The sequence below is a fragment of the Phyllobates terribilis genome, unplaced genomic scaffold, assembly GCF_046119375.1.
Source record: "Phyllobates terribilis strain yellow unplaced genomic scaffold, ASM4611937v1 Scaffold_9__5_contigs__length_417890890, whole genome shotgun sequence".
Lineage (NCBI taxonomy): Eukaryota > Metazoa > Chordata > Amphibia > Anura > Dendrobatidae > Phyllobates > Phyllobates terribilis.
Genome location: NW_027362769.1, coordinates 21,359,764 through 21,375,513, shown reverse-complemented (window position 1 = coordinate 21,375,513; position 15,750 = coordinate 21,359,764). Strand labels below are relative to the sequence as shown.

At 38.2% G+C, this 15,750-nt stretch overlaps 1 protein-coding gene across 3 annotated transcripts in view; it reads left to right on the top strand.

Moving 5' to 3' along the window:
* Window positions 1-15,750, top strand: part of LOC141161491 (carboxypeptidase O-like) — a 220,436-nt gene that overhangs the window by 29,739 nt on the left and 174,947 nt on the right. For all 3 annotated transcript variants that reach the window (XM_073646332.1, XM_073646331.1, XM_073646333.1), the window contains one exon: window positions 4,399-4,513. In XM_073646332.1, coding sequence (XP_073502433.1) covers window positions 4,399-4,513 — 115 coding nt within the window. The remainder of the gene's footprint in view (window positions 1-4,398; window positions 4,514-15,750) is intronic.

Here is a 15,750-nt window from a genome sequence, read left to right as displayed (position 1 = left end):
ATACCCATAGCAAACTGTGTCACTTATTTTGAGTAGTCCAATTGGCTGAGCCTGAAGTCCAAGGAAATGTAGCTAAAGTTATCTGCCAGAGAAAGGACACAGTACAAGTGTGCATAAGGTTAGTACACAAACAAATAATGCCTAGTGGCATTAGATCAATGTGTGATTTTTGAATGTGCGGTCCTTGTCCTTTTTTCTACAGTTCTTAGGCTATGTGCCCACGATGCAGAAATGAAGCAGAAAATTTCTGCAGCGTTTCTGCATGGTCTTGGCAGTCAAAAACGCTTGCGGATTTTACACACGTTTTTGACGCATTTTTGCAGTGTTTTTACATGCAGATTTGACTTGCGTTTTTTAAGTCCATTGGGACCTCAAATACGCATGCAGAAACGCACAAATAATGGACATGCTGCAGATTTTTCCGCAAGGAAAATCTGCTGCGGAAAAATCCGCAGCATGGGCACAGAACATGCAGATTTTCATTGGGGATCATGGGGCACGGATTACCAAGAGTTTTTAAAGCGTTTCTGCTGCGGAAATTCTGCATCAAAAACACTTGAAAAACGCATAGTGGGCTCACAGCCTGACAAATAAAACATACGGTCCAAAATTTAATACATAAAGTAATTGGTGCTGGTGCTGCTTTGGTTATTTGTTGTAGCTGTAGAGCTGGCACATACAGTGCATAAGATAAGTATTTGCTACATTGCAGATTTTGCAAGTTTTCCCACCTACAAAGAATGGAGAGGTCTGTAACTTTTATCGAAGGTACACTTCACCTGTGAGAGACAGAATCTTAAAAAAAAAAATCACATTGTGTGATTTTACATAATTAATTTTCATTTTATTGCATGAAATAAGTATTTGATACAATAGCAAAACAGAACTTAATTTTTGGTACAGAAACCTTTGTTTGCAATTACAGTGGTCAGATGTTTCCTCTAGTTCTTGACCAAGTTTGCACACACTGCAGCAGGGCATTTGGTCCACTCCTCCATACAGATCTTCTCCAGATCTTTCAGGTTTCGGGGCTGTCACTGAGTAACATTGAGTTTCAGCTCTCTCCAAAGATTTTCTATTGAGTTCAGGTCTGGAGACTGGCTTGGCCACTCCAGGACCTAGAAATGCTTTTATGGAGCCATTCCTTAGTTGCCCTGTCTGTGTATTTCAGGTCATTGTCATATTGGAAGACCCAGCCATGACCAATCTTCAATGCTCTTGTTGGCCTTCGGCCAGCACCCCTGCATTGTGTCCACTTCTTCCTCCAGGCAGGGACGCCGGCTTACTCACCGCCCCAATCCATCCGGCGTGGTCCCGGCATGCTTCCTGCCTTCCTCCTCTGTGCACGTCACACTGTGCTCTGGAGGCGTGCTCCCCTGCGTTTAAAGGGGCAGCGCACTCATTTGGCAAATGCCCCCAGATAACAGCTGGGAGGCATTTACTTAGAGTGATCACCTGCAGCTGGGAGGCATCTTGTATAAAAGGTACCCTCCCCAATAGGGAGATGCCAGAGCAACCCCTATAATTACTGTTAGGTGGGTTGGTGTGTGGAACTGTATGTTACCAGGTCCTCGTTCCTAGTTAGTTAAAGCTATTCCCATATCCTGTGTTCCTGTAGTCTATTACAGTGTTTCCTTATCCTGTACTGTCCCTGTAGTCGTATCTAGGTTACATGTTACCCTGAACCGCTTCTGCTGTTTCTGCACCACGTGGCCGCATTGGCGGTACCAGAACTGTTTCCCAAATGGCTATCCTGTCTGCACAGTCTGGACCTGTCCTAGTGGCCGTCCTGTCTGCACAGTCTGTTCCTGTCCCAGTGGCCGTCCTGTCCTGTCTTGGAATCTGAATTAACATCGTTGACCCTAGGGGTCAGCTGTTAATTCCAGAGGCTGCACTGGAGTTGCACCTGGCAGCTACCTGCACACACAAGCCTGACCTCACAACTAGATGCTTCAGCGAACACCAAGGTAGATGCTTAGTTATGCCCCTCCAGGGTAAGTCTGGTCAGTGGTACAGTGGGTTCACGAACCACGCACGACACCTACGAGCATAGCAGTTCTCAATGAGGGAAGGAGGTTGACCAAAATCTTGCGATACATGACCCCATCCATCCTCCCTTCAATACGGTGCAGTAAAGCTGTCTCCTTTGCAGAAAATCACCCCCAAAGTATGTTTCCTTCACCATGCTTCACAGATGGGATGGTGCTCTTGGGGTTGTACTGATCCTTCTTCTTCTTCCAAACACGGCGAGTGTAGTTGATACCAAAAAGTTTTATTGTGGTCTCATCTGACCACATGACCTTCTCCCATGCCTCCTTTGGATCATCCAGATGGTCATTGGTGAACTCCAAATGGGCCTGGACATGTGCTGGTGTGAGCAGGGGGACATTGCGAGGATTTTAATCCATGGCGGCGTAGTGTTTTACTAACGGTAATGTTTGAGACTGTTGTCCCAACTCTCTTCTGGTCATTGACCAGGTCTTCCCATGTTGTTCTGAGCTGACTCCTGGCCTTTCTCAGAATCATCCTTATCCCACAAGGCAAGATCTTGCATGGAGCCCCTGACCCAGGAAGACTGACAGTCATTTTGTGTTTCTTCCATTTTCTAATAATTGTGCCAACAGTTGTTGCCTTCTCACCAAGCTGCTTGCCTATTGTCCTTTGGCCCATCCCAGCCTTGGGAAAGTCTACAATTTTGTCCCTGGTGTCCTTAGGCAGCTCTTTGATCTTTGCAATAGTGGAGAGGTTGAAGTGTGATTGATTTAGTGTGTGGACAGGTGTCTCTTATACAGGTAATGAGTTCAAACAGGTGCAATTAATACAGGTAATGAGTACAGAGTAGGAGGGTTTCTTAAAGAAAAACTAACAGGTCTAAGAGAGCCAGAATTCTTGCTGGTTGGTAGGTGATCAAATACTTATTTCATACAGTAAAATGCAATTTAATTATTTAAAAATCATACAATGTGTTTTTCTGTTTTTTATTTTAGATTCTGTCTCTCACAGTTGAAGTGTACCTACGATAAAAATTACAGACCACTTTGTAGGTGGGAAAACTTACAAAATTGGCAGTGCATCAAATACTTATTTTCCAGATTGTACTGGGGAATATTGACTTTGCAGTGAGCGAATAAGGGTCTCCTGGTCAGACATGCGGTTGGCAGATGTCCACTGTGCAAAATCTTCGCTAAGCTGGGAACACATATTATCCTCCTAATAATAATTCACCTGCTCCAAAATATTATTAAGAAAATTCCACTTATGGATTTTTATTAATTTTTACTTGAAAATTTAAAACAGTCTTGCGGGAAAGCTATGACTTCTCGGGGAGAGGTGTCTCTTGGTCAGTTGTTCGACCAGATTAGTATCAGCCCCAAAAACCATGGTTCCATCAGCACAGGAGCAATTTGGCATACGTGGGGGCAGAAGACCTTCCTGTTTCAGTGCATTTGAATCGGTGGTAGAGCTTGCCATTAAATAAGAAATTATTCCTAGTGATTCAGATTCTGGCTAAGGCTATCAATTCTTGAAACAATTTGTCTCCCTTCAAAGAACTCAGGCCCTTGTGCATTTTAGACAGATAGTAGAAGGTAGCTGTTACCAGGTTTGTGGATAACAAAAAGTCCAACTCAGCCTTATCTATAAGTTTATCTGATGTCCCTTCTTTCAAAAGTGTTTTAACTTCCCTCCAATAATCAGTCATGGGGTTAGGTGGATGTATTTTGCAACCTTCTCTGTCACTCAACAGGTTCTCACACATCAGGCTATAGGGCTTCGTATAGTGAATTACCACATTGCCTACATCAGAGGGTTTAACAACAATGTGGTTTGTTCTTCAGGTCTCATAGGATCTGTATCTCCTCCTTAGTGCAATTGAATCTATTGGTATCCATTTTCTCCAAGGTTCTTGAAGCACTCAATTTTTTTACTCCCTAAACCTATGTTTAGGTTAATGTAGTGCAGTCTCAGTGTGTTTCCTCTTCTGAATCATATGACGGCGATTCAGGCTCTTTAGGTCACACTGGGCTCTGTGTGTGACCCAGAAGTGGCTTAAACAATGTAAGCCTATGGAGTGTCAGAACAAGGCTCCATAGACTTACATTGTAGAAGCGACTTCCAGCTCACATATAGAGCACAGTGATTTTTAACTTTGAAGAAATGCAATTTCCACACTCAATGTGAAAAAAAAAACGTCAATACAGGAGTCTTTACCAATGGACACTATTAATATTTTACCAGAATCGCAACAATCACTAATTAATAAAAATATATACTCCTAAATATTGTTCAACACACTATGTTAATGAAAAGTTGTTCTACAAGTAGAAATATGAAGAGCGAATTATTGTGTTTGGCAGAAATAAATATGTGGAAAATTTAATGCTATAAAACTGCTTGCAGGATCATGATTGAAGATGTGCAGAAGCAAATAGATCGCTCAAGTGTGAGACCAAGAAGCACTGGGCCAATAACTCTGGAGAACTATAATTATACAATATATCACCCAATGGATGAGGCAAGTATGGGATTGAATTCTACATAAGATATTTTGAGTATAAGGCAACTTTGAGGCAATGAAATACAATAATAAAAAGCCTGTAGATCTGCAGCAAATGTAAATGCCACTTTGTTTCCCATAAAGCGAAATGTCAGGCTATGATTGTATATAATCTTATAAGAACATTTGCATGTTATGAAAGAATAACATAACAGTAGGATACGCCATCACTTTCTGATTGGTGAAAGTCTGAATTCTGGGTCCCCATTAATTCTAAGAACAAAGGGGCCACATTCCCTTCTACATTTTTTCTGCTCCTGGCCATGCGGCTGTGCCGGAGGCTGCACTACAGCCCCATTCATCTAAATGTTCTATGCACAGCGGGCGGCCAATCACATCCCTCGCTCATGGCAGAAGGGATTCCAATTTGAAGCATATGCAAATATATAGGTTACGTTTGCAAACATTTGATAAAAAATAGACTTTCCTTTAGCAATTTCTTTATTAATAGAGGGCTGTGTTCAAATGGTAACAACCTTATGCTAAAAATTCTTTGCATATGCTAAAGTATAAAAAAGCTATATACATTGCAAGTAAAGTAATTATTTTTTGCAAGTATACCAAAAATGGTATCCTGGGTGTATTGCACTTGGCACAATATGATACAACTCGGTGTAAAGATATGTCCTTTTGTTTCCTTGCTGTTTTTTTTACTTGAACAGTAACCTTTGTTTTAGTTTTTATTTCATAAATCAATAGTACACATGAAAATAAGCTATTTTGTAATATATCTTATCAGAGAAATCTGCTTCTTTTTCTGCAAGTATTCATTCTCAAAATTCTCAATTCTTGGGTAAAATTTATATTTAATGAAGACAGACTTTCCCATTACTGAGATAGAACTGTATCAGTAGCAACTGGCATCTCCGATGTAGATGGAAGAGGGTAAGTGCGGGGGAGGAGGACGGAGGAGCTCTGCTATTAGCTCTTCCCTCCTCTCTCCTCACCATAGAATTTCATCACTTGCAACTGCCATCTCCTATCCCAGTAATATAACATTCTGTCTTTATTCAATATAGATTTTACCTGTGAATTGAAAAAATTGAGAGTGAATTATCAGTCCTGGAGGAGAAAGAAGCAGATTTCTCTAATAAAACATATTACAAAAAATAATATTTTCATGCCTACAATTGATTTATTTAAAAAAATTACAAGGTTGCTTTCACTTTAACCTTTTCAGCACCCAAGCCTGTTTTCACCTTCATGAACAGGACAAATTTTTACAATTCTGACCAGTGTCACTTTATGAGATAATACATCTGGAACAATTCAACGAATCCCACTGATTCTGAAAAAGTTTTTTGTGACATATTGTACTTCATGATAGTGGTAAATTTGTTTGATATGACTTGCGTTTATTTGTGGGGGGAGAAAACGGTAATTTGGCAAAAATTTTAAACATTTTGCAATTTTCAAACTTTTATTTTTTATGCCTTAAATCAGAGAGATATGTCACACGTAAGGCTATGTGCCCACAATGCAGAAATTAAGCAGAAATTTTCCTGAGCATTTCTGCATCTCTTTGGCAGAAAAAACGCATGCGGATTTTACATGCGTTTTTTCTACCAGGGAGAAGCGTTTTTAAAGCGTTTTTGCATGCATTTTCACATGCGTTTTTTCAAACACTTTTCCAAGCGATTTTGAGCATCACTTGCAAAAGTGCTTGACAAGTTGGTCACGCAATATAAATCCATGCAACTGGCATGGATTTATATTGTGTGACCAACTTATGCTGCTTTAAATGCAGCATCAATAGTAAAAATAAAGAATTAAAACGTAAAAAATAAAAAAAAAACATTATACTTGCCTCTCTGGTGGCCCCCGGTCTCCTTCTCTGGTGGCGTCCTTTGTCCTCAGCATCCTGCGGTGTTCTGAAAGGACCTGTGCTGACGTCATGTAGTCAGCTGACAGGTCACGCGACCGCTGACGTCAGCGGTCGCGTGACCATCACATGACTAAATGACGTCAGCGCAGGTCGTTTCAAAACACCGCGGGACGCCGAGGACAAAGGACGCCACCGGAGAAGGAGATCGGGGGCCACCAGAGAGGTAAGTATAATGTTTTTTTTGTTTGTTTTTTTACGTTTTAATTCTTTTTTTTACTAATGGTACCCGGGTCTGGAGGAGAGTCTCCTCTTCTCTAGACCCGGGTACCATCCGCCCATTGAACCGCATAACATCCGCATGCATACAAGTATACATGCGGATGTTATGCGGTTCAATGCAAGTCAATGGCGGCGATTTTGCAGCGTTTATGCACAAGAAATGGTTGTGCTGCAGATTTTTCCGCAATGATAATCCGCAGCGGAAATTTCCGCAGCATGTGCACAGCACATGCGGATTATCATTGGGAAACATGGCAGACATGCGTTTTTTTATGCGTTTTCGCAGCGGAAATGGCACAGTGAAAGCGCATTAAATCTGGATCATGGACACACAGCCTAACAGTTAATAAATAACGTTTCCCACATGTCTACTTTACATCAGCACAATTTTTTAAATGTAATTTTTTTTGTTTAAAAGTTGACCAGCGATTTCTCATTTTTACAACAAAATTTACAAAACCATTTTTTAGGGATCATATCACATTTGAAGTGACTTTTAAAGGCCTGTATGACAGAAAATACCCAAAATTGATACCCTTCTAAAACTGCACCCCTCAAAGTGCTCAAAACCACATTCAAGAAGTTTATTAACCCTTCAGGTGCTTCACAGGAATTTTTGCAATGTGGAAGGAAAAAGTGAACATTTAACTTTTTACACAAAAATTTTAATTTCGACACAATTTTTTCATTTTCACAAAGGTAACAGGAGAAAATGGACCACAAAATTTGTTGTGCAATTTCTCTTGAGTATGGCGATACCCCATATTTGGTTGAAAACTACTTTTGAGGCATAGTGCAAAGCTCAGAAGGGAAGAAGCACCATATTTTAGTGTTGCTGAAATGGTTTGAGGGGGCCATGTCACATTGGCAGAGCCCCTGAGGTGCCAGAACAACAGAAACCCCGGATATGTGACCTCATTTCACAAACTACACCCCCCAATGAATTCATCGAGGGGTGCAGTGATCATATTGACACCACATGTGCCTCACAGAATTGTATACCATTGAGCAGTGAATCCAAAGGCGGTGAAAGTAGAGATATACGTCCGCGCCGCTGAAAGATCCTCAAGTCAGGAACATGTAATAATATCCTTGTTTATTGGTAAATGCCTACGCGTTTCTGGGTGTTCCACACCCCTTCATCAGGGCACCAACAGATATATCAATGTATGCACTGAAACACTCCATTTATATACAGACAGCAAATGAAAAAAAAAAAAAAAGGGAGGAAGAGCAGAAAAAAAACAAATATAACCTTTGCACCTGAGGCCGTGTGCAAAAGAGAGAAAAAAAAAAGGGGGCAAAAAGATAATGTTGGACAGAAAAGTATAAATAATCAAAGGTATCAGTCAAATGGAGTAATTACATAAAAGCAATATTACTTACTAACAAGTAAGTGTACACATTAGGTAAGAACAAAATAAATATGTGTATAACATTAAAAACTCTAATGAGAATACACCCATCAGATATCGTTTCATAAAGGGAGATGGAACTGGAAAGAACAAAATAAAATAAAAAAAAAAAATAAAAAATAATAAAAAAAAAAATTAAAAAAAATAAAAAAAATAAAAAGTACTCCCATATAAAATATAGCTAGTAGTATCCTCTGTCAACGGAGGAATAGTGCAAGGAACAGGTTATCTGACATATGTCTTGTAGTGACGTAGAGACCTAATGTGTAGTAATAGGATCCTGAGAAAACGCCGCAATGTAGTATAAAGACTGCGGCTTAAATACAGGAGATACACAGACAGGTAGTGAATCACCTGACGTGCGGTGGCGTGGAAGGAGAGAGGTGTGTGATAGTAGCATCCAGCAGAGTGCTGTGATGCGGGTTCGAATTATACTACTCCCAGAAGGAAAACATAAAAGAGGGAATATTTATAATAGCGTACATGATTTTAGAGGAACACCATATTTGTGTCAAAAAACTATGATAAATGTAAAACCAAGGATTTATGTGTATATATGTGAAAAACAATATTATTTATAGATCTTGTGAATAACACAATAAAAAGGAATAGTAATACAATAAGGAAGTAATTATGAAAATAGAAAACTTATACATTAACTATAAAAAAACTTCAGAAACATCATTCAGACCAAAGGGCTTAAGAGTATTCAGTCTGTAAATCCAATAAATTTCCTTTCTGTTTAGTTCTTGGAGCCTATTAGGATAATTCTCGGGAATTTGATCAATAGGGCTGATTTTTAGATTCAGAAAATCTTTATTATGCACCATTGTGCAGTGTCTAGAAAGACCTTGTTTTAAAAACCCTTTAAGAACATTATTCCTATGGGAGTTGTTCCTTGCACTATTCCTCCATTGACAGAGGATACTACTAGCTATATTTTATATGGGGGTACTTTTTATTTTTTTTTTTAATTTTATTTTGTTCTTTCCAGTTCCATCTCCCTTTATGGAACGATATCTGATGGGTGTATTCTCATTAGAGTTTTTAATGTTATACACATATTTATTTTGTTCTTACCTAATGTGTACACTTACTTGTTAGTAAGTAATATTGCTTTTATGTAATTACTCCATTTGACTGATACCTTTGATTATTTATACTTTTCTGTCCAACATTATCTTTTTGCCCCCTTTTTTTTTTTTTTTTTTCTCTCTTTTGCACACGGCCTCAGGTGCAAAGGTTATGTTTGGTTTTTTTCTGCTCTTCCTTTTTGAACCCTTTTTTTTTTTTTTTCATTTGCTGTCTGTATATAAATGGAGTGTTTCAGTGCATACATTGATATATCTGTTGGTGCCCTGATGAAGGGGTGTGGAACACCCAGAAACGCGTAGGCATTTACCAATAAACAAGGATATTATTACATGTTCCTGACTTGAGGATCTTTCCGCGGCGCGGACGTATATCTCTACTTTCACCGCCTTTGGATTTATTCTGGTCCTGTGGGACACCCATTGGAGATCCGCTGCAGCTGCTTTTTATACGTTATGGTGGTTGTGTCCTTACACAACCAAACCAGGTGAGCACCACCTTTTTATTATTCATTCCTATGTCTACAGGTGAAACTCTATTGGTCTTTGCGCTCTCTCTCTCTTTGTATTCATCTAGCTGCACTGTGGAGCGATTTTGCGGTCTGCACCGCGTGCTGACGGTTTTCGTCTTTATTTGGGAGCTGCATTGAAGTCTTCACCTGGAAAGTTGTGTGTGTTTTTTTTTTTTTTTTTCCTTTCACTATGGAATATTTTAAACATCGTGTTACTACAAGGGAAAGGCTTATCCTACAAGCTGTGGGAGCCTCTAATATACAAATATGTATGGATAATGAAGTGAATGCCATCTTTAGTGATGAGGAGACTTCCTTAATGAAAAAACTTTTTCATGAATTTGAGGACTGTATAAAAGATGAACTATTTTTTGGTACTGATGCGAGATTTTTGGAGTTTTATTTGAAAGAGAAGATTTGCCCAAGAGGACTGAGGATTTCACATGATACTCCGTTCCCTGATGATAAAGTTTTTTCTAATGAATGGAAATCCATTTTGGATAATTGTATGATGAACATGCTGACTTGTCTTTATAAAAAACGCTCACAACTTTGTGGGCTTGCTGAAATTAAAGCGTTGGCGATCGTTAAAGAACTGGAAAAATATAAAAATCATCCTTTGTTTATGAAAATTTACTCTAGTATTAACACAGATATCCTTAAACTTGAACATGACATGATTCTAAAAAAATCAAAAAAACTAATTAGGGATCGTGATGACTACAACTCGAATGAGCTATCTAATTGTTCTGTTAATAAAAAGGACAATAATTTGTCTCCAAAAGTGGTGCCAAATAAACCCCTGGTTTCCAATACTAGAAATAATATAAATAGGTTTCGTACATTTTCAAACAGCAACAGACACCACTCAAATTCTACCTCCAACAAAATGAGTGATAAAAGAGCTCAAAGGGATAAAGAGACTGACACTATCCCATTGTCGAACAATGGTAATAGAACCTCTGATTCTAAATTAAACACGATGATAACAACACCTATGTCTTCTAATATTATTTTAGACAGTATTAGAGTTCTGCCTTTTGAGCCGAACAATATTGTTACAGTGTCGTCACCGTCTAATGTACCTGATGTAATCACTCCCCTTAACAAGGGTCCTGACATTAATATCGAACAGGTTATTGCCCAAATTAATTTAATTACTGAGGAAAGGAGGAAATCCTCTTCTTTTACACTCCCCGTGTATGCGGCATCTGATACTTCCTTATCCCTTTCACCTGCAAGGGAGGACCCTCCAATTGGAGAATTACTGGATTTCTCTATACATGAAAGTATTGACCTCAGCAACACCCCCCCCAGATACCGAGATCCCTGGGCCCTCTACCAGGGATCATATTGTCGATAATTCCAACACAGGGGCAACTTGCTCAGTGCCTTTTTTACCCTCAGCACTGCCCATAAAAGGAAGGATAGATCATTTTTTTCCAAAAAAGACTATAAAAAGAAAAAAATCCGAAGAGGGTGTAGAGGAGGGCAAAGGAAAAAAAGAAAGAAAAAATAGATCCAAGGAATTAGACAAGACCATGGATTTTGGAAACATTTTTAATTTGTCCTCATATTCACTCACACATGATGAAAAACTCATTTTAAGTAAGGGTCTTTCCTTCTGTCCAACTAACACTCCCAAAGACTTTGATTTATTTTTAGACACTCAAGTCTTTATAAGGAAATTAACCCTTAAAAGACACTTTGCAATAAAAGCTGCAATAGCTCCGGATAAAAATATGACTATAAAAAAAGAAAGTGAAATTGAAGGAGGTTTACATCTGGATTTGAGAGGAAAATCACATTTTTATCCTCTAGAGAGTAAAACACACCATCTTAGTACCTTTAGTGATCTTTTAATTAGTCAGTTCAAAAGGATTAATGATAAACCTTTTTTTCTAAAAAACGATAAAATAAACATCTCAAAAAAAGAAAAAATGGCCATTAAATCTCTCAGGGAGAATAAAGACATCATTATTTGTTCAGCAGACAAAGGGGGGGCTATTGTTCTACAGAATTATGATGATTATGTCAAAGAAGCGAACAATATTTTGTCAGATACTAAATATTATAAAAATATTCATATTGATCCCTCCTTTGATTTAATTAAGGAATATACTACAAGAATTAATCAGGCCTTTGCTAACAAGAGCATTAATGAAACAGAGAAAAAATTCCTGACCATTAGGAGTCCCAATACCCCCTTCTTCTACCATCTACCCAAATTACATAAAAATCAAAAAAATCCCCCTGGTAGACCCATTATTTCAGGTATTGGCTCGCTTACGAGTAAATTGTCTGAATACATTGATAAAATTATGAAAATACATGTATTGCATCTGGATAGCTTCCTTAGGGACTCCGCACATTTGATTAATTTAATAAAAGAGATCAAATGGAAAGACACTTATACTTTCATCACTTTAGATGTAGCATCTTTATATTCCAATATAGAACACACAATTGGCTTGCGTCTTTTAGGCACTTCTTAGATCTAGATAATAGGCTTATGGTTACACAAAGGGATTTTTTACTTGAAGGGTTGTCGTTTATATTGAACACCAACTATTTCACTTTTAGAGATAAAATGTATCATCAGGTATCAGGTACAGCGATGGGGTCTAAAATAGCACCTACATACGCTAATCTTTTTATGGGTCTCTTCGAAAAAATATATATTTATAACTCCCCTTTTTTTGTGAACATCATTTTTTATAAACGGTACATTGATGACTTGATCATTATCTGGGATGCTGAACTTGTTGGTCCGGCTGAGTTTCTAAATCATCTGAATGGAAACCTTTGGGGTCTCTCTTTTACACCCTATGTTAATCCTGAGACTATCAATTTTTTGGATCTCACATTATTTCCAATAGGAGAGAATATTTGCACAAAAACATATTTTAAAGATGTTGACACAAACAGCTATATTAATTTTAAAAGCGGCCATTACTCTAAATGGCTAAAAAATATTCCTAGAAACCAATTCTATAGGATTGGAAAGAATTGTACTCACAAAGATGATTTTATAGTGCAATCTAGCACTCTTATTAACAGGTTCAAAAACCAAGGATACCCCGGTAATCTAATCAAAAAAGCATATCTGGAGGCTTTAAATATAGAAAATAGGGATAGTCTATTGATAGGTAAAGAAAAAACTAAAAATGCCAAGGAGAGTAATTATTCCTTGAACTTCATAACTTCCTACAATAAATCTCATGGACAAATACGAAAATACTAGAAGATAATTGGAAAATTCTTCTGGATGATCCCATACTGAAAAAGATCTTGCCTAAAAAACCGGGTATTACTTTTAGGCGTGCCCCCACACTAAGAAACATCATAGCTCCAAGTAGGATAAGGGATACGACAAAGAACAACAGTATGACTCCTGTAACATCCCGTAAAGGGGTTTTTAAATGTGGCAACAAAAATTGTCTATGCTGTAAAAGTATTACGCATGGTCTTACTCACTTTCAATCAAATACTAATATGGAGAGTTTTGAGATCAATAAATATCTCACCTGCAATTCTACCTTTGTTATTTATCTGATAGAATGCAGTTGTAATAAACAATATGTGGGGAGAACGATACAGCCCCTCCACCTACGCCTCAGCTCCCATAGGCATAATGTTCTTAAAGGGTTTTTAAAACAAGGTCTTTCTAGACACTGCACAATGGTGCATAATAAAGATTTTCTGAATCTAAAAATCAGCCCTATTGATCAAATTCCCGAGAATTATCCTAATAGGCTCCAAGAACTAAACAGAAAGGAAATTTATTGGATTTACAGACTGAATACTCTTAAGCCCTTTGGTCTGAATGATGTTTCTGAAGTTTTTTTATAGTTAATGTATAAGTTTTCTATTTTCATAATTACTTCCTTATTGTATTACTATTCCTTTTTTTGTGTTATTCACAAGATCTATAAATAATATTGTTTTTCACATATATACACATAAATCCTTGGTTTTACATTTATCATAGTTTTTTGACACAAATATGGTGTTCCTCTAAAATCATGTACGCTATTATAAATATTCCCTCTTTTATGTTTTCCTTCTGGGCGTAGTATAATTCGAACCCGCATCGCAGCGCTCTGCTGGATGCTACTATCACACACCTCTCTCCTTCCACGCCACCGCACGTCAGGTGATTCACTACCTGTCTGTGTATCTCCTGTATTTAAGCCGCAGTCTTTATACTACATTGCGGCGTTTTCTCAGGATCCTATTACTACACATTAGGTCTCTACGTCACTACATGACATATGTCAGATAACCTGTTCCTTGCACTATTCCTCCGTTGACAGAGGATACTACTAGCTATATTTTATATGGGGGTACTTTCTATTTTTTTATTTTATTTTGTTCTTTCCAGTTCCATCTCCCTTTATGGAACGATATCTGATGGGTGTATTCTCATTAGAGTTTTTAATGTTATACACATATTTATTTTGTTCTTACCTAATGTGTACACTTACTTGTTAGTAAGTAATATTGCTTTTATGTAATTACTCCATTTGACTGATACCTTTGATTATTTATACTTTTCTGTCCAACATTATCTTTTTGCCCCCTTTTTTTTTTTTTTTTTTTTTTTTTTCTCTCTTTTGCACACGGCCTCAGGTGCAAAGTTATGTTTGTTTTTTTTCTGCTCTTCCTTTTTGAACCCTTTTTTTTTTTTTTTCATTTGCTGTCTGTATATAAATGGAGTGTTTCAGTGCATACATTGATATATCTGTTGGTGCCCTGATGAAGGGGTGTGGAACACCCAGAAACGCGTAGGCATTTACCAATAAACAAGGATATTATTACATGTTCCTGACTTGAGGATCTTTCAGCGGCGCGGACGTATATCTCTACTTTCACCGCCTTTGGATTTATTCTGGTCCTGTGGGACCCCCATTGGAGATCTGCTGCAGCTGCTTTTTATACGTTATGGTGGTTGTGTCCTTACACAACCAAACCAGGTGAGCACCACCTTTTTATTATTCATTCCTATGTCTACAGGTGAAACTCTATTGGTCTTTGCGCTCTCTCTCTCTCTTTGTATTCATTGAGCAGTGAAGAAAGAATAGATTACATTTTTACAACTAAAATGTTGAATTAGCCCCAAGTTTTTAATTTTTCTAAGGGCTAATGGTAGAATTTTTTGGAATAAACTGAGGTCCATGTTTTCCTGAGTGTGTCAATACCCTACATGTAATTGGGAAATACTTTTCAGGTATAGTACAAAGCTCAGAAGGGAAGGAGTGCCGTATTATAGTGCAGATTTTACTGTTATGGTTTGCAGGTGCCATGACCCACTGGGAGAGCCCCTGAGGTGCCAGAGCAGCAGAACCCCCATATGTAACCCCATTTTACAAACTATACCTCTCAATGAATTCATCTAGGGGTGCAGTGTACATATTCACACCACAGGTATGTCATAGAATTTTATACCATTAGGCAGTGAAGAAAAAATAATTACATTTTTACCACCAAAATTTTGTTTTAGCCAAATATTTTATGTTATCACAAGGTGAAGTGGGTAAAAATGGCACCAAAATTTGTCGCACAATTTCTGCTGAATGTGGTAGTACCCCATATGTGGCTGTACAGTACTGCTTAGCCACACGGTGAGACTACGGAGGAATGGAGCGTTATTTGCCTCTTGGAGCACAGATTCTCCTAGAATAGAAGAGCAGAATCCCCCCCTCAAGTGACCCCATTTTGGAAATTATACCCCTTTGGGAATTTATCTACAGGTGTAGTGATGATTTTGACTCCATGGATGTGTTCTAGAAACAAGCAGCAATGGATGTTGCTGAGTGAAAATTGCAACCTGCCCTTGTAATGACCAGTGCGTTGTAGTGACTAGTATGTTGTAGTAATAGTGACCAGTATGTTGTAGTGACCAGTATGTTGTGCCCAGCTCGAACTTCTGGAGACAAGCACCCGTAAATTAGGTGGGCTCTCATGGCCGCAGAAATGCCAAACATGTGGACACTATACGTGGTTTATGCACACTGGGGCTCAAAAGAGAAGGGGGCATTTGAATTTGAGAGGTCAGAATTTGTTGTATTTC